This window comes from Cnephaeus nilssonii, assembly GCF_951640355.1.
Source record: "Cnephaeus nilssonii genome assembly, chromosome: 14".
In the NCBI taxonomy this organism is placed as follows: domain Eukaryota; kingdom Metazoa; phylum Chordata; class Mammalia; order Chiroptera; family Vespertilionidae; genus Cnephaeus; species Cnephaeus nilssonii.
In genome coordinates, this window is record NC_137085.1 from 48875817 (window position 1) to 48896523 (window position 20707).

A 20707-nucleotide genomic window follows, 5' to 3' on the forward strand; every position below is an offset into this window, starting at 1 on the left:
TGAAAAATGTTTATTTAGGTCCTTTGCCCATTTTTTGATTGGATTGTTTACCTTCCTTTTTTAAGTTCTATGAGTTCCTTATAAATTTTGGAGATTAAACCCTTGTCAGATATAACATTGGCAAATTTGTTCTCTCTTGTAGTGGGCGTTCTTATTGTTTTGTTGATTGTTTCTTTTGCTGTGCAGAAGCTTTTCATTTTGATGTAGTTCCATTTGTTTATTTTCTCCTTAGTTTACATTGTCTTAGGAGCTGTATGGATAAAGATATTGCTATGACATATGTCTGATATTTTGATGCCTATGGATTCTTCTAAGATTTTTATGGTTTCCCATCTTACATTTAAGTCCTTTATCTATTTTGAGACTATTGCTGTGTATGGTGTAAGTTGGTGGTCTAGTTTCATTATAAATATCATACACCATGACCAAGTGGGATTTATTCTGGGGATGCAAGGCTGGTACAATATCCGCAAATCAATAAACGTGATACATCACATAGACAAATTGAGAGACAAAAATCACATAATCATATCAATTGATGCAGAAAAAGCATTTGACGAAATCCAACACTCATTTTTGATAAAAACTCTCAGCAAAGTGGGAATAGAGGGATCATACTCAACATAATAAAAGCCTTATATGACAAACCTACAGCCAACATCATACTCAATGGGCAAAAACTAAAACCATTTCCCTTAAGAATAGGAACAAGATAGGGATGCCCACTTTCACCACTCCTGTTCGACATAGTACTGTAAGTGCTAGCCATAGTGATCAGACAAGAAGAAATAAAAGGCATCCAAATAGGAAAAGAAGTAAAACTGTCATTATTCGCAGATGACATGATATTGTTTCCTCCCTTCTTATAGATTATAAATCTTTTCTTTTAAAGGTTACCTTTAACATTTTTTTATTTTTAAAGTTTTATTCATTGATTTTAGAGAGTGAGGAAGGTGGGAGAGAGAAACATCAATTTGTTGTTCCACTTATTTATTCATTCATTGGTTGACTCTTGTATGTGCTCCTGCAACCTTGGCCTATCAAAACAACACTAACCAACTGAAAGTGATTACCTTTAGCATTTTTGACATATGTTTAAATATAAACATTTACAACAAAGTTCTAAGTTATTTAGTAAATGTCCTACTAAATAGGCAAGGAGGAATCAAACCCCTTCTACTTTATTCTAATTTAAAGTTTCAACTTCATGTGTTTCTTTTTTAACAGGGTGTTATTTTTTTTCCATTTAAAAAAACATTTACCAATACTTTATCAATTTTGGTGCTTGCTGTTTAATTAAATGCTCTCTGTCTGAATTCTGTTTTCCTCTCATAAAACCGTATCTATTAATAGTTCTTTTAATAAGAGTCTGTGGGTGGTTTAACATTTTGTCTTCATATGGCTTTGAATGTCTGAAAATGCCATCCCTCCCACTCCCCCACTCTTGTTTCCACTCCCCCCACTCTTGTTTCCTGGGTTATTTTCTGTAATCAATTTGAAGATATTACTGTCTTGTCATCTAGTATTGATTATTGTTGAGAAGATGCCAGTTTAATTTTTATTCATTTGTAAATAATCTCCCACTTGTCTTTGATAGCTCTTCAGTTTTTTTCTTTCTATATGATGTTCTAAAGGTTCTGTTGTTTGCCTAAGATATATCTAGGTGTGGATTTTTGAAATTTATTTTAGTCCACTTAACTCCTGATAATATCTTCATTTGGTTTTGGAAAATTTTTAGCCATTATTGCTTTCAGTGTTTGTACTTATTGATTGCATCTTAGATGCATTCTGGAGCCTCATAATCGTTTCTTTATGTCTCTTAACTAAATTTTCAAAAATTATTTTTAATTAAAAATATGTTTTTTATTGATTTCAGAGAGAGGAATGGAGAGGGAGGGATAGGAACATCAATGATGAGTGTGAATCATTGATCGGCTGCCTCCTGCACACCCTGTACTCCGGATGGAGTTGGCAACCCGCATGTGCCCTGACAGAATCGAACCGTGATCTCCTGGTTCCTGGGTTGACACTCAACCACTGAGCCATACTGGCCGGGCTCCTAATATTTTTCATTTGAACAACCTGAAAACACTCTTATTAGAAAGTGCTATATAAAATATAATAAAATCATTTAAAAAACCTTTTTATAGGGAGAATTTTGAACATGCAAAAATGTACATAATAGTATAATACTCTAATCACTGTGCCACCTAGTTTTCACTACTGTGAAAAGCACATCATAGACATCATTTCTTTCATTATAGTTCTGTGTGTATCTCTAAAATATTAGAACTCTTTTATTAATAAGAAGATAATCACAATTCCTTAATTCTTTAAATATTCAGCAAGTAATCAAATTTCTAATTGTTTGATATATCATAAATGCTTTTTCTTTTTTATAATTTTTTAAAACCAGGATCCAAATAAGGTCCACACATTGCAACTTTACAGTCTCTATTAATCTGTTTGTTTCCTGCATTACTTCTCTTTTTCCTTTTTTAACCAGGTTGGTTAGTTTCCCACAATCTATATTTTGCTGCTCACAGCCTCATGGCAAAGTTTAATGTGTTTCTCTGTTCATATATTTTCAGAAAACATTTTCTCACGTATTCCTATCTTACTATTTCTACTTCTTCAGCTGATTGCCTTTCTGTTTAGAAACCATAATTAATTCCTTAGTGCTTTGTAGGTGACTAATTTGTAAAAACAATAACATTGCCTATCCTATCTAATAATAGACAAATATGCAAATTGACCATACCTCCAACACACCCACAAGCCATGCCCGCCATCCAATCAGAGCGAGTATGCAAATTAACCCAAACCAAGATGGCTACAGCCACAGAGAGCAAGGTTTCCTAGGTAACAGAGGAAGCCAATCTTTCCGCCTGCCCTTGCCAGGCCTAAGCCTCCACTGAAGCTATAAAGTTTCAATTATAGAAAGTAAACAAATTCAAACAAATGGTGGCAGGATGGAGCTTGAGAGAGCAGGCCAGGGTTGCCACCGGCAACAGGGGAAGCAACGCTTTCAGCACACCCTGGCCGGGCTCACCCGCTTAAGGCAACAAAGTTTCAATTATAACCCCAACACAAATGGCTGCCGGCCTTGGAGGGAGCCCCAGGCTTGGCTCTGCTCCAGGCTACAAAGTTTCAATTGTAGAAGGAAAATAAATTCCAGATACCAGGGCCTCCACTTGGGTTTCCAGGGGGCGTGGCCGGCCTGCAAACCACCACAGGCCCCTCACTCAGGCCGCCCCACACCACAAGGGAACCCCCACCTGATCCGGGACGCCCTTCAGGGAAAACCAGCTGGCCCCCACCCCTGTACCAGGCCTCTATCCTATCTAATAAAAGAGTACTATGCAGATTGATCATCACTGCAACACACAATATAGCTGCCCCCATATGGTCAAAGATCCTGCCCCCATGTGGACACAAGATGGCCACCACAGATGGCCAGCAGGAGAGGGCAGTTGGGAGGCACCCAGCCTGCAAGGGAGGGCAGTTGAGAAGGACCAGGCCTGCAAGGGAGGGCAGTTGAGAAGGACCAGGCCTGCAAGGGTGGGCAGTTGAGAGGGACCAGGCCTGCAAGGGAGGGCAGTTGGAGGTGATCAACTCTGCAGGAGAGGGCAGTTAGGAGTGACCAGGCTGGAAGAGGAGGGAAGTTGGGGGCAAACAGGCTGGCAGCAGAGTGGTTAGGGGCTGATCAGGCTGGCAGGCAGAAGTGGTTAGGGGCAATCAGGAAGGCAGGCAGGCAAGCAGTTGGGAGCCAGCAGTCCTGGATTGTGAGAGGGATGTCCAACTGCCCGTTTAGACCCTATCCCAGTGGGATCGGGCCTAAATGGGCAGTTGGACATCCCTCGAGGGGTCCCATATTGGAGAGGGTACAGGCTGGGCTGAGGGACAACCCCCCTCCGTGCACGAATTTCGTGCACCAGGCCTCTAGTATTATAATAAGGATTGTTTGTTACAGAGCCAAGGAGTATCTATACTGTTATTTCACTCCCTTGTCAAATTTTCTTCCATCAGAATTGCCTTTTTCTTTTCTGTCACTGCTTTCCTTTACTATATCATCTGTAGGTGTTTATGTTTTGTTTAGCTTTGTTTTCCACTCCATCTTAGCAAGCAGCCTAGCACCACTTTTTTCTCAAGTCTTTCAGAGGCCCTCTGCTCCTGCCTGAGGCCTGCTGCCCAGCTGTTATCATATGCCTTTACTTTACTGCTTTCCAGGATTGGATCTATTTTTTTGGACCAGATGTCATACTTTTTTATTTACTCCTTTGGTTTGGTATGTTATAGCTCAGAAAAGTAACTTGTTAAATGCTGTTTTTGGGGTAAACTTTGAATCCTCAAATGTTTGAAAATGCTTTTCTTTTGCTGGGTATAAATTCTAAGTTGTAAACTATGTATGAGATTAGAAAATTCAAAATAATGATACAAAATAAAAAGGAAAAGCCATCCTTACCTCTCAGATACTTTTCCTATATGTAGTCTTCTTTTAAAATCCAGTGGATTCGCCCTAACCGGTTTGGCTCAGTGGATAGAGCGTTGGCCTGCGGACTGAAGGGTCCCAGGTTCGATTCCAGTCAAGGGCATGTACCTTAGTTGTGGGCACATCCCCAGTAGGGGGTGTGCAGGAGGCAGCTGATCGATGTTTCTCTCTCATCGATATTTCTAACTCTCTATCCCTCTCCCTTCCTAGCTTTAAAAAAAATCAATAAAATATATTTTTTAAAAAAAAAGAAAGAAGAAGAGAACATTCTCATTTAAAAAAAAAAAATCCAGTGGATTCGTTTCCTTTTGTTTCTATCTTATTTAACCTCTTGGTAGTACTTAATAACTCTTCTCATAAAACTCTCTTCTCTTCTTTATTTAAAAAAGAAAACCTTATTTTTATTTAAATATACATACGAAAAAGCACACTAATCTGAAGTATACATAGAAGAGTGATTTTTTACAAAATGAATACGCATAGTTTTTCTACTCCTCTGGCCATTACTTTGCAAGAGTCGGCTACGTTCCTCTCTACTAGTATACCTATCTTTGGCAATCTTACTAGCCTCAAAGACTTGTTGTGACCTCAGATATTTAGTTTCTGATCCTCTTCTCATCTTATACCTTATAAAGGACAACATTATAAGACTATGATATAGCTACCTTCTTTTTGCCTGATTACTATGAAATCTGTTTTAAAATTGTCCACATTATTTCCCTTCAGATGAAGAGCTTTTGAGGCAAAGGATTATATCTTTCTTTTGGAAAATGTTGAATGAGTAAATGAATAGAGGTAAATTGAAATGAAGGCAGATGATATAATGATATGTGGACAGAAAAGTGATGGAATGCATTTAGACTAGAAAATTTGATGTGAACAAATTTTTAATTTCTAATATTTCTCATAAACTATCAAATATGGTACACTTGTGTTTTATCTAGGTCATAGTTAAATTACTCCTAAAATACTTCTGTAAAGACATGGGGAAAATATAAGTATGTATGGTATAATGGCATTTTACCTTGTTTTGTCAAAGATTCATAAAGCAGCATTTGTATATTTTACTGTATCACCAGGAAATTTCTGTGACACAGGTTATTGTAGTATACTTTCAAAAATAGTCTCCTTTCTCTTAACATTGATTTTAAGTTTTAAGTGATTTTTTTTTCTACTTTTAACTTTTTACGAAGAATAATCCTATATAATAAAAGCCTAGGTGGTGTGACACCCTTGAGTAATGTCATCACAAGATGGCCACCACAAGATGGCTGGCAGGGGAGGGCAGTTGTGGGCAATTGGGCCAGCAGGGGAGGGCAGTTGGGGGCAATCAGGCTGGCAGGGGAGCAGTTAGGTATCAATCAGGCTGGCAGAGGAGCAGTTAGGGGGCCATCAGGCTGTCAGGCAGAAGCGTTTAGGGGCAATTAGGCAGGCGAGCAGTTAGGAGCCAGCAGTCCGGATTGTGAGAGGGATGTCCGACTGCCGGTTTAGGCCCGATCCCTAAACCGGCAGTCGGATATCCCCCAAGGGGTCCCAGATTGGAGAGGGTGCAGGCCGGGCTGAGGGACACCCCCTCCTGTGCACGAATTTCATGCACCGGGCCTCTAATATCAAATAATGGAAATCAGCATTCACATAAAATATAGGTAAATTCCAACAAATTATAATAAAGTCTAAATATTATAAATGAATACAAAAATATTTATAAACTGTATAATAAAATCATTTTAAGGTTAGCTCAGAGGCTAATTAATGAAATAATTTTAAAAAATGTATTTTTATTGATTTCAAAGAGGAAGGGAGAGGGAGAGATAGATAGAAACAATGATGAGAAAGAATCATTGATAGGCTGCCTCCTGCATGCCCCCTACTGAGGATTGAGCTCACAGTCTGGACATGTTTCCTGATTGGGAGTTGAACTGTAACCTCCCGGTTCATAGGTCGACACTCCACCATCTGAGCCACATCAGCTGGGCAATGGGATAATTTTTTTTAAATTTTTATTTCAGTTAAAATAATTTTTTAACCCTTACCTGAGGATATGTTTATTGATTTCTGAGAGAGAGAGAAGAGAGAGAGAGAGAGAGAGAGAGAGAGAGAGAGAGAGAGAGAGAGAGAGAGAAACATTGATTGGTCCCTTCCTGTACACCCCTTGACCAGGGATTGAACCCACAACGTGCCAGAGAGAGAGAGAGAGAGAAAGAAAAGAGAAACGTTGATTAGTCCCTTCCTGTACACTCCTTGACCAGGGATTGAACCCACAATGTGCCCTCACCGGGAATTGAACCCTTAAGCAACCTTTTTGGTGTTCGGGGTGCTGCTCTAATCAACTGAGTCATCCTGCTGAGCTGAAGTAATTTTTAATAGTATATAATAAAAAAATTCTACTTATTGAAATGGATAATATAGATAAAAACTAAAGGAAGTATTGCTGACACCAGAAAATGTGTTTTTAGGAAAGGGTCTTTTATATTTTAGATGAAGTGTATAGTAAATCCAGTTTCTTTAACTGCCCAATAACTTAAAAGTAGGTGAGGCTAAAAAATAATTGATGCCTTCTGTAGTTTACATTTTAGTTGCCATCCCTTAAGTGTTAGCTGAGCCTTTGAGGAATGTTAGAGATACAGAAGGACAGGTACATTAATATAGCACCCTGATACTCTCGTTCTCAGCCAATGTTTGTCTTTATCATGGAAAATTATATTTGATTAAGAAAAATCTAAGACCTTTTTTTAAACTGAAATCTTTAAAAAGATTTTAAAAAATTGATTAGCGAGAGAGAAACATCAATTTGTTGTTCCACTTATTTATACATTCATTGGTTATTTCTTGTATGTGCCCTGACTGGAGATCGAACCACAACCTTGGTGTAGTGGGACAACGTTCTAATCAAATGAGCTACCTGCCAGGCCTGAGGCCTTTTAAAAAACAGTAGTTGCTGAAAAGTAGATCCAAGTTCTTATCACTGATGATATTTGTTAGACATGATATTCCTATTATCATTGACAAGAAGCTTGAATTGGACTCTGCCCTTGTGCAATTCATGTTACGTAACTTTTCTTGGCTTGCTCTTACTTGGATGTTTGATTATAGTTTGGAGAGTTATTGCATTAGATATAATTGGCCAAATGTACTCTTGAAAATATGTTTAGGTAGCCAAATATCTGGTAGAAACCAATTCACCTAAAGTACACCTGAGAATAGATAAAGACAAGAAAAGCTTGTTTGATGCTAACAGGTATCTGGGGGGATATGTTTAACATATATGAAAAAAAAATGCTGAACAAATTACTAGCATGTTGAATCCAGTAATATTTAAAAAATAATAAATCTTTTAAAAAATTCTTTATTGATGAAAGTATTACATATGTCCCACTTTTCCCCCCATTGACTCCCTTCAGCCTGCCCCTCTCCCGCTTTCCCTTCCCCAGGCCTTCAGCACCCTATTGTCTCTGTCCATGGGTTATGCAGTTAAGGTCTTTGGTTGATTATTTCTCACCCACCCACCCTCCCCCCGCCTTCCCTCTGAGATTCCGCACTCTGTTCCATGCTTCCATGTCTCTGGGTCCATTCTGTTCATTAATTTATTTTGTTACTTAGATTCCACATATGAGTGTAATCCTATATAATAAAAGAGTAATATGCAAATTGACCATACTTCCTCTATACCACAAGCCATGCCCATCAGCCAATCAGGAGCAAATATGCAAATAAACCCAACCAAGATGGTTGCAGCCACAGAGAGCAGGAGGGAGGCTTGAGTTGCACCCGGAGATGGAGGAAGCCAAGCTTTCCACCTGCGCTGGCCAGTCCAGGCCTCCGCTTAAGGCTACAAAGTTTCAATTATAGAAGATAAATAAATCCCAACAGAAATGGCTGCCGCCACGGAGCGAGCAGACGGCTTGGCTCCGCTCCGGGCTACAAAGTTTCAATTGTAGAAGATAAATAAATCCCAGATACCAGGGCCTCCGCTTGGGTCGCCGTGGGGCATGGCCAGCCTGCAAACCACCACAGGCCCCTCGCCCAGGCCGTCCCACACCCCAAGGGAACCCCCACCCTGATCCGGGACACCCTTCAGGGCAAACCACCCAGCCCCCATCCATGCACCAGGCCTCTATCCTATCTAATCCTATCTAATATAAAAGAGTAATATGCAAATTGATCGTCACTCCAACACACAAGATGACTGCCCCCATGTGGTCAAAGTTCCTGCCCCAATGTGGACACAAGATGGCCACCACAAGATGGCCAGCAGGGGAGGGCAGTTGGGAGGGACCAGGCCTGCAAGGGAGGGCAGTTGTGGGCAATCAGGCTAGCAGGGAAGGGCAGTTGGGAGGGACCAGGCCTGCAAGGGAGGCCAGTTGGGGGCAATCAAGCATGCAGGGGAGGGCAGTTAGGGGTGACCAGGTCGGCAGAGGAGGGAAGTTGGGGGTGACTGGGCCTGCAGGGAAGAGCAGTTGGGGGGGACCCAGGCCTGCAGGGGAGAGCAGTTGGGGGGTACCGGCCTGCAGGGGAGGGCAGTTAGGGGTGACCAGGCCTTCAGGGGAGGGCAGTTAGGGGCAAACAGGCTGCCAGGGGAGCAGTTAGGCATCAATCAGGCTGGCAGGCAGAAGCGGTTAGGGGCAATCAGGAAGGCAGGCAGGCGAGCAGTTGGGAACCAGTAGTCCTGGATTGTGAGAGGGATGTCCGACTGCCTGTTTAGGCCCGATCCCAATAGGATCGGGCCTAAACAGGCAGTCGGACATCCCTCAAGGGGTCCCAGATTGGAGAGGGTGCAGGCTGGGCTGAGGGACACTAACCCCCCCCCCCGTGCATAAATTTCGTGCACCAGGCCTCTAGTCTATATATATAAAAGCCTAATATACTAAGTGTCCGACTGTTCGACCATTCAACCGTTCGACTGGTAGCTATGATGTGCACTGACCACAAGATTTGGATAGGAAGAGAGTGAAGGGGGTAAAAACAAAAGGAGTCACCCTCCTTTTGAGGAGTGGTCCTGGAAGTACAATCCAACAACTTTCATTTAATCTTATTTGCTAACACTGGCTCACGTGGTTATCCACCTGTGGGGAAGTACAGTGTATTGTTTTGTTTTTCTGATACATTACTCTCCTCAACAAAATTGAGCTTCAGTATCAAGGAAGGAAAAATGCAGATTGGGTATGTAGCTGCAGTTTTGCCATAAGTATCAATTATCCTAAATGGTATAACTTCTCAAATTCTATACTTCTGCCCAATAACTTACTGAACATATTTTGTATCTTTCTATTCTTCAACAGTTTTATTCTCTTGGAATGTTTTTCCTCTTCCACCCATTTAAATCCAATCCATTGTTCAAGATCAGTTTCAAATATTAACTCCTCTTATAAAAAATCATCAATTAATCCTATATTGAAATATTATTTTTCCCCTTCAGACATTAATAAGCAATTGTCAGAGTAATTCATTTGTTAAGAAATGTTGTCTCATGGGATCTCTTCTGTGGTCTGCAACTGATTTTCTCTGTTTTGTGTTACATATTTATATTATGCTTCCTCAGTTAAATTGTAAACTTTACAATTTTATAGTCCTTGTCTACAGGAAGTTTATAATCTTGATGTTTTTCACAGTCATTGATTAACTGTGTTGTTTTCTCGTACAGGCAAATGTTCTGAAAAAGACTGCATGGGAATGGCTTGCCTCACAATGACAGAAATGGAAGGAACATGCACACCTCCTATGCATCAGAATGGTGATATTCCTGGAATTACTGATCCTGTGAAACAAATAGATCCAGTCCTTCAGGTGTATCTTTATCATTCCCTTGGGAAAACTGAGGGAGATTACCTGAAGTTTTCAACTGGGGAATATGTTGCAGAAGAAATTTGTGTTGCTGCTTCTAAAGCCTGTGGTAACTATTAAAAATATTTTTTCTGTTTATTAATAGATGATTGCTTTAATTATGCTACTCTAATACAACACACATGTAGAACATGCATAAAACATGAGATCGTCACTAGAGTAGAATTTAAGGCAAATCTGCCTTGGTCTGGTCCTATAGACTGAATGTTTGTGTTCCCCTTCAAATTTATGTTGAAATCTATTCCCCCAGTGTGATGATATTTGGAGGTAGGACCTTTGGGAAGTGATTAGATCATCGGGGGGGCGGGGGGGGGGGGTCCTTCATCAGTGGGATTAGTACCCTAAAAGAGACTCCAAAGAGCATCTTTTTTTTAAAAATATATTTTATTGATTTTTTACAGAGAGGAAGAGAGAGGAATAGAGAGTTAGAAACATCGATGAGAGAGAAACATCGATCAGCTGCCTCTTGCACACCCCCTACTGGGGATGTGCCCGCAACCAAGGTACATGCCCTTGACCGGAATTGAACCTGGGACCCTTGAGTCTGCAGGCCGACGCTCTATCCACTGAGCCAAACCGGTTTCGGCCAAAGAGCGTCTTTGCCCCTTCAGCCATGTGAGGACACAGTAAGATGAATCAGAAGATGAACCATCTGTGAACCAGGCGTGGGTCCTTATTAGAACCTGAATCTGCCAGTGTCTCGGTTTTGTACTTTCCAGCCTCCAGAATGATGAGAAATGTCTGTTGTTTATAAGCCAACTAGTCGATGGTATTTTAGTTAGAGCATTCCAAATGGATTAAGACAAAAATTGGTACTGAGAAGTGGAGGAGGGGGGGAAGATGTTGTAACAAATACCTAAAAGAGTGGAAGTGGCTTTGAAATTGCATAATGGGTAATGGAAGAGTTTTGAGTGCATGCTAGAAAAAGCCTCATTGTGCAGTCTGGTGAGGACTCAGAAAGAAAAGAAGAGAGCTGTAGAGAAAGCCTCAATCTTCTTAGAGAATACTTAAAGTAATCATGAATAGAATGGTGGTAGAAATATGGATGGTAAAGGCCATTCTGATGAGGTCTTAGATCAGATGAGCAACATGTTACTGGAATCTGGAAGAAAAGTGATCCTTGTTGTAAGGTGCCAAAGAACTTTCCTGAATTGTGTTTATATTTCACTGTTTTGTGGAAGGTAGAGTTTTGTGAGCAATAAAATTGGATATTTACCTAAGCACACTGTTCAAAGTGTGGTTGACAAATCTTGACTGCTGCTTATAGTAAAATGTTTGAGAAACGACTTAAAGATGTAATTGTTAAGCAAAAAGGAAGCAAAACTTGAAGATTTGGAAAATTCTCAACCAATCCATCTTGTAAAAAATGAAAAAGTGGTGTCTAAAGAAAACACTATTTGATAATTAGTGTGGATCAGCCATATCATCAGGTGCCGGGAGCTATTTCCTAAGACAATGGAAGAATGACACTAAAGGCAATTTAGAAATCACCCGGGCTGCCCCTTCTTTTGCAAGGGCCTGATGGCAAACAATTTCAAAGGAGAGCTGCCAGATCGTAGAGACCTCCTGCCTGCTTCCTGCTGCTGCCTCATATTGAGGGTTCCTCTGGTGCCCTGCCCAGGTTTAGCTCTGGTAGTCCTCAGTGCAGCAGCTGACCCTCTGTAGGTTGCATACTGCAAACTTTGGTAGAGTAAACTGTTTCTACCAGCTGAGAATGCAGGCCCAGGGGGCATGGCGGCGTCCACCTAGATTTCAAAGGATGGAGTCACCCAAATCCAGGGGGCAGCGCTCCTAGAGCCTTGGGAGCCCAAACTCTGCCAGGCCTAGGAATTACAGTTTGTCTCTTAAATTTGTAACAATCTAATTTGAATTAATACCACCTTAGCTTCAATAGTAGGCAAAACTTTGCTTATATACACCTCTGTACCTTCTCCTTTATGATATTGTTTTACTAATTATATCTTTATGCATTGTGTAGATTTATAATTATTGGTTTATGCATTTGTCTTTTAAATCATCTAGGTAAAAAGAAGAATTATAATAAAAATCTAATAATATTGGCTTTTTATTTACCTATGTAGTTAACCTTCATCACAGTTCTTTTTCATTACTTTTAGTTACTCTCTAATATCTCATCATTTCCTCCTAGACTTATTTCTTGTAGGAAATATCTGTTAGATGTGAACTCTTTCAGCTTTTGTTTATCTGAGAATGTTTTACTTTCTTCTTCGTTTTTGAAGGATAATTTTGCAGATACAGAATTCTTGTTTGAGAGTTTTCTCTTTGAGTGCTTTAAGTATGTCATTCTATTGCCTTATGTCCTGAATGGTTTCTGATAAGAAATTGGCTTTGAGTCTTATTGAGGATTCCTAATCAAGAATTTCTTGTATGTAACAAATCACTTCTCTTGCTGTTTTCAAGGTTCTCTATTGTTGGCTTTTGATAGTTTGATTTTAATGTGTTTTGGAATATAACACTTTGTGTTTGTCTATCTTGGAACATACTGATCTTCATGGATTGTGTATCTGTGGGTTTCATCAAATTTGGACAGGTTTTGCCCTGACTGGTTTGGCTCAGTGGATAGAGCATCGGCCCTCAACTGAAGGGTCAAGGGTTTGATTCAGGTTAAGGGCATGTATCTTGGTTCCAGGTTCTATCCCCAGTAGCAGGTGTGCAGATGGCAGCTGATTGATGTTTCTATTTATCCCTCTCCCTTCCTCTAAAAAAAAAATCAATAAAAAATATTTTTTAAAAATATTTAAAAAAAACAATGGTAGGTTTGGGCCATTGTTTCTCTAAATATTCTTTTTGTGCCGATCTCTATTTTATCTTCCTCTGGGACTCCCATATTATACTCTGTATAATTTCAGTCCTCGAAATTTGTTGACTGTCTTATGATTCAGATTATCAGGCAAGTTTTAAAAAATGTTTCACATACATTTGAAAACACTTGTTGGTTATATAGTGTTCTCTACATGTAAACTAAGTTTAAGGTGGTTAATAGTTTAAAATGTGTGTGTCCTTTTATTTTTTTTTGCCTTCTCCCATGTTTATAGATTTTGAATTTGTCTGTTTCTATTCTGGTTCCATTTACTTTTGCTTCATATATTTTGAAGCCTTGTTATTAGTTGAACACAAATTTAATATTTTTTGTCTTTCTGTTGAATTGACCCTCTGATCACTATGAAGTGTTCCTTTTTACTTTAATACTTCTTTCTTAAAGTTTAGTGTTCTTACCAGGTTTCTTTTACTTTGTGTTTGCATGATATATCATTTTCCTTCTTTTTAGCTTCAACTTATATATATCCTTGTAATTAAATTATATCTTTTAAATAATACAAAGTCTTTTTTATAATCCAGAATCATAGGCTGTGTGTTTTAATTGGCTTGTTTGCATTTATATATAATGTAATGTAATGTAATTACTAATATAATTGTGTTTAAATCTATTATCTTGCTATTTGCGTTGTTTCATTTGTTTTTGTTTTCTATTTTCCTTCTTTTTTAAAAATATATTTTTATTGTTGATATTACAGATATATTTCTATTTTACTTCTTTCTTAATATTTTAAAGTCAATCAATTATTTTTAATTTTTTTAACTTATAGCTTCCATTAGATTTTTTAGTATATGTGCTGCTGAAGCGAACACTCCATTAGATTTTTTTGTTACAGTTTTTATATTATTCTGTTAGTGGTTACATACTAATAGGATTCTTGTTCAAGGCAGGCTAGAATGATTAGATACCACCTGGTGGCAAGTAAGGAAAAGGAGTTTGATGATATATCAAAGATGGGGAATTCTTGCTAAAGGGAACCAGGATTCTTGCTAAAATTGGATTCTGTGAAGAAGTACACATGGGTCTTGTTGGGCCATGGTTTCAGAGGAGCCTGACTAAAATTTGATCCAGTCAAGAAAGAAACCATAAACAAAACAACAAGAAAGCCCACTGCATGGGAGAACTTATTTGCCAATGTTACATCCAATAAGGGTTTAATCTCCAAAATTTATAGGGAACTCATGCAACTTAATAAAAGGAAGATAAACAGTCCAATAAAAAATATGGGCAAAGGATCTAAATAGACACTTTTTGAAAGTGGACATACAGAAGGCCAAGAAAGGCATGAAAACATGCTCAAAGCCACTAATTATCTGAGAGATGCAAATCAAAACAACAGTGAGGTATCACCTCACACCTGTCAGAATGGCTATCATCAACAAATCAACAAACTGACAAGTGCTGGCAAGGATGTGGAGAAAAAGGAACCCTCGTGCACTGCTGGTGGGAATGCAGACTGGTGCAGCCACTGTGGAAAACAGTATGGCGTTTCCTCAATAATTAAAAATGGAACTCCCATTTGACCCAGTAATCCCACTTCTAAGAATATATCCCAAGAAATCAGAAAGAATATATGCACCCCCTAGTTCATAGCAGCACAATTCACCATAGCTAAGATTTGGAAACAGCCTTAGTGCCCATCAGCAGATGAGTGGATTAAAAACCTGTGGTACATTTACACAATGTAATAGTATGCTGCTGTAAAAAAGAAGGAACTCTTACCATTTGCAACAGCATGGATAGACCTGAAGAGCATTATGCTAAGTGAAATAAGCCAGTTGGAGAAATATAAATATCACATGATCTCACTCATGTGGATTATAATGAACAACATAAACTGATGGACAAAAATAGATCCAGAGACAGAGAAACACTGAACAGACCATGAAACCTCAGAGAGAAGGTAGGGTAGGATGGGAGGGAGAGGGTAAGAGATCAACCAAAGGACATGTATGCATGCGTATAAGCATAATCAATGTACACAGACAGTAGGGGGGTGAAGACCTATGCTGGAGGTTGGGTTGGGCTGGGAGAGGTCAATGAGGGAAAAAGGAGACATATGTAATACTTTCAACAATAAAGAATTTTTAAAAGAGAATCTTTGTCACCTCTTCCCTGTACTTCTATGTTTTCTTGGGTCTTCACTATCATTATACTTATTCTCTTGAATTATATTTTTCCAAAGGTTTCTCTGTACCATATACTACACTGTGAGATCCTTCAAGCTAGGCACTATTTTTCATTTTTATATTTCTCATACCCATCTTGTGCTTATTATAGAATAGGAATTTTGTTAATATTAGTGGAATAATGACTATTCTTGCTCTAGAATGATATGAAACTACGTTACAAATCTGGTAATGGCTTGGAAAAAAAGAAACACATTGAAGTGATTTTAATAAATAAAAATAAAAAGAATTTGGACTTGGTATATAGGGAAAGAAAAGGGACTTAAAAATGACAGAGAAATTTCTTTGAGGTCCTATTATTTCAATACATTGTCTATCTCAAATACAGTGTCATTACCTTTATTTCCTTTCTAGAACAACCCAATCAAAATGAAATAAGTATTAATATAAAATGGCCATTTTGAAATAAGGTATCATTGTGACTAAACATGACTATAAGCACTGTCTTTTGTTATCGCAGGGCTGACCTAACCATTTTATTTTGGTGTATACTCCCTTTTTTCTGACCCCTTTGTACCAATTTATATAGATACATTCATTTTCCTATTTTGATACTTAAAATTAATTAAAGGGGTCTTTCATATGTTCAGAAATCATTATTAATCATTAAAAAAAATTCTGATGACTCAGTGTGAATTCACTTTTCCTTCTTTGTGTAGTTAAGCTATTGTTTGAAAATCATTACATTACATTCTGAAAAATACCCTATCAACACATGCTAAGAATAATAGTTCCCTATATAATTTTGTTTATCCTATATAATAAAAGGCTAATATACAAATCGACCGAACAGCGGAATGACCAGTCGCTATGATGTGCACTTACCAGCAGGGGGCAGACGCTCAACACAGGAGCTGCCCCTGGTGGTCAGTGCGCTCCCACGGGGGGAGCACTGCTCAGCCGCCAGGCTCACGGCTGGCAAGCGCAGCGACAGTGGCAGGAGCCTCTCCTGCCTCCACAGCAGTGCTAAAGATGTCGGACAGCTGGCTTAGCCATCAGTCGGACATCCCCCGAGGGCTCCTGGACTGCCAGAGGGCACAGGCCTCTAGTATGATTATATTTAAGCCAAATGCTAGCTCTTTGTTAAGGTTCTCTTCCCAGTATTTTCTCTTTCCAAGATAATCTTATATCTGGTCTTTTATGGCCCCTTCATGGGCATGTCCTCTCCCACTGTGTCTTATATGTACTTAGAACGCTGATTTATGTGAAATATTTTACCTTTTAGATAAAAGAAGTATGTGCAATGTACAGAGACATGAGATTATGATACTAACTACTTGATTATATGTTATTTGAAAGTTCAAGTTTAAAATATTTTTTCAATTCAGAATTTGTGTGGATCAAAATAATATTCAGATGAAATAACTATTTGCTATCTACTTATTGTTATTTTAAAATTTAGAAAATTACAAGTCATTATTCTCTAGTTTCAAGATAACTTACATGGTGAACCCTTACTTTGCTATGGATAAGTCTTTTTTCTCCCCTTTCACCTTTTCTTTGTGACACGAGGGCGCACTGTTTTTATTTAATAAATTCTTTGGGAAAGTTTCTTGTCCACTGTACTCTTACCTTCCTTTTTTCTTAGTTCCATCCTGTTAACTTTCATTTTCTTAGTTCCATTCATAATCATAATTATGAATCCTTTTATACTTTTCTCCATGATCGTATAATCACATAATGGACACACTATCTCATTTTCTCCCATAAACAGTCATTAGGATTTTGAAGCTATTATATTATAAAATGGAATCATATTATATTTTCTTGTATGCTTTTTGCTTTTCTTATGAATAAATACATTGTGAAAAATCTAAGCCAACTACTTTTGCATTAGCTCATTCTTTTATTTAATTTTATAACAGTCCATGGCATGGACTTTACTACCCTAATTTTTTCTTCTGCTCTTGAATTTACATTTTCTTATTAATCTACTGCACTTTTAGGAATACACAGAAGAGATTGATGGATTTAAAGGTTTTAATAATTTTTTACTGATACTGATTTTTCAAATTTATACCAATATTGCTTTCTCAAAAACTCTACCAGTTTACATTTCTAGCAGTTATATTACAGTACCCTTTTCACCATTAATCAGCAACAGATGTTATTTCTGTTACTATTTTTGCTAGTTGAATGGGTATAAATTGATGTCACATAATTTTAATTTGCATTTCTTCAATACTAGGTATTAGGTATTACCATCCCTTCTCATTTTATTAGTCTTGTAAATTTGCTTTACTGTGAATAACTTATTTCCATTTTTTTTTCACTTTTTTATTTTGCCTTTTTAATTTTTATTTCTTTATTATAAAATATTTTAAGTAATACTTTGTATAAAAATATAATACATACCAGTGTACTCACTATCCAACTTTTCAAATCTATGATTTTGCCATTTTACTGCAGATTTTTTTCTAGTATGTTATTGTGATAAATTATATGAATGGAGTTTTCTAATTTAGTCATTTTTGCAATCTTAGGGTGAATGAACTTCATTAATAAAAAAAAACACACGTTGTTGCCCTGACCAGTTTGGCTCAGTGCGTCGGCCTGCGGACGCAAGGGTGTCCCAGGTTCGATTCCGGTCAGGAGCGTGTACCTTGGTTGCGGGCACATCCCCAGTAGGGGGTGTGCAGGAGGCAGCTGATTGATGTTTCTCTCTCATCGATGTTTCTAACTCTCTATCCCTCTCCCTTCCTCTCTCTGTAAAAAATCAATAATATATCTATATATTTTTTAAAAAACATTGTTGGATTTGGTTTTTTTAGGATTGTTAGTATCTATTTTGGTAAGTGAGATTATTCTTTTATGATGTCTTTTTTTGGTTTTGGTATAATAGTCAAACTAAATCCACAATATGTGCCATTTTTTCTGTTCTCTTTTTAAATTCTCTGTAATTAAGATTAGAATTGTCTTTTATGTTTGGTTGAACATATATAAATTTCCTCTGGGCCTTATGGAGGTTTTCCTTCTTTCTGATTCTTCTTTATTTTTCTTTCCTTCTTCTTCCTTCTTTCTTCTCTATTTTTTTTTTTTAAAGTGGGAGATTGTTTCTTTAATGATTATAGTTCTTTTGAAATCCATTTTTAAAGTTCTATATTTCTAAACTTAATTTGTATACATTTTCAAGTTTATTGTCATAATTTATTCTACCACTCCCTTTTTGTCTTCAGAACTTATCCTAGCTAATAAACGAGTAATATGCAAATTGACCATCACTCTGTCACAAAGATGGCTGTACCCACAGCTGAGGCCAAGTTCCCTTAAGGAGCCTTAACGAGCAATCAGTAGGGACCTGAGGCTACACCATCCCCTGCCCCCTTGGGGCTTGACAGGGGATGTCAGGCCACGCCCCCTGCCCCAGCACTGGGCCAGGAGACCTGAGGCTGCGCCCTCCCCCCCCCCCCCCCCCCGCCTGGCTGGGCTTGACAGGGGAACTCAGGCCGTGCCCTCCTGTGAATGGGGCTTAATGGGGGACCTGAGGCTGCGCGCCCCCTCCCAGTGCTGGGCCGGGGGACCTGAGGCTGTGCCTCCCTGCCTGGCGGGGCTTGACGGGGGACCTCAGGCCATGCCCCCCACCCAGCAGGGCTTGGCAGGGGATCTCAGGCCATGTCCCCCACCTGGCAGGGCTTGATGGAGGACCTCAAGGCATGCCCCCTGCCCCAGTCTGGGCTGGGGGACCTCAGGCCACGCCCACCATCCTGGCACCAGGCCAGGGGACCTGAGGCTATGCCCCCTGCCCAGCAGTGCTTGACAAGGGTGGGACTGGCAGGGTCTGGATCTAGCCCAATTGGGGGGGGGGGCGCGGCATGGTCTGGGTCTCATGCGATTTTGAGGTGCATGTGGGTGGGCGGGGACTTGACTCTCTGGGTCCCATGGTGAGACCCAGACTGATGGGAAGAAGGTTTTCATATACATTTTACTAATTTTCTTTCATCTCTGACACTTGTATTATAGAGAAAGGGCAAATAGCAATATTAAATTATTTCCTCTAATTAATCCCCTTTTAACCCTTTGCACTCGCTTGCTTTTTTCTCGATTCCTTTATTCTACTTGGGATTTAATTTTTTAAATACCCCAGATTTTACAAAGCGCGGCAGTAGAATAAAAAACTGGAGTGTTTTTTCATACAAACTTATTTATTTGTATTTTTTTATATTTCAAATTATTGATACATTCAAAGAGTATAAAAAGAGCTGCTACCGATGCTAACCGTGTCGAATCACACCCGACATCCGAGTGCAAAAGGTTAATGTGCACGAATTTTGTGCACCGGGTCACTAGTATTTAAAAAAATTCTTAGTGTTTATCTGTGCCTTCTTTCTTTTTTGATTAGAGTTGACAAAGGTTTGTTTATTTAATTAGTCATTGCAAATAATCAGTTTTTATCTTATTAATTCTCTTTATTAAATTTTTATCCCTATTAACTCCTATTGTGTCATGTCCTTCTTTCAGCTGTCTTTGGGTTATTCTGTTGTTTGCTGACTTGACTTAGATAATTCAGATTAATCTGTTATTTTATTTCTTTTTTAAAAAAATATATTTTATTGATTTTTTTACAGAGAGGATGGGAGAGGGATAGAGAGCTAGAAACATCGATGAGAGAGAAACATTGACCAGCTGCCTCCTGCACCCCCCCCCCCACCGGGGATGTGCCCACAACCAATGTACATGCCCTTGACCAGAATCGAACCTGGGACCCTTCAGTCCGCAGACGGACGCTCTATTCACTGAGCCAAACCGGTTTCGGCCAAATCTGTTATTTTCTTTTTTTTTTTTTAAATATATTTTATTGATTTTTTACAGAGTGGAAGAGAGAGGGATAGAAAGTTAGAAACATCGATGAGAGAGAAACATCGATCAGCTGCCTCCTGCACACTCCCTACTGGGGATGTGCCCGCAACCAAGGTACATGCCCTTGACCGGAATCGAACCTGGGACCCTTGAGTCCACAGGCCGACGCTCTATCCACTGAGCCAAACCGGTTCCAGCCAAATCTGTTATTTTCTAATGTAATCATATTAGAGCTATAATTTTCCCTCTTGAGTATCATAGTTATATTTTATAATTTTTAACACATGGTATTAGTGATCATTTATTATAAATGTTCTTTAATTTTTGTGACCTGTGAGATATTTAGAAGTATTTGTAGCCTCTATGAGTGGGTAGAATGTTGGCCTGCGGACTGAAGGGTCCTAGGTTCGATTCTGGTCAAGGGCACGTACCTTGGTTGCAGGCTCCTTCCTGGCTTGGGTCCTGATCTGGGCCTGTGCCGGAGGCAACCAATCAATGTGTTTCTCTCACAGTGATATTTCTCTCCATCTTTCCCTTTCTCTTCCACTC

At 39.0% G+C, this 20707-nt stretch overlaps 1 protein-coding gene across 3 annotated transcripts in view; it reads left to right on the top strand.

The window, feature by feature from the left end:
* Positions 1-20707, top strand: part of JAK2 (Janus kinase 2) — a 104130-nt gene that overhangs the window by 23341 nt on the left and 60082 nt on the right. For all 3 annotated transcript variants that reach the window (XM_079791143.1, XM_079791144.1, XM_079791145.1), the window contains one exon: positions 10134-10382. In XM_079791143.1, the coding sequence (XP_079647269.1) occupies positions 10157-10382 (226 nt within the window). In that variant the 5' untranslated portion in view covers positions 10134-10156. The remainder of the gene's footprint in view (positions 1-10133; positions 10383-20707) is intronic.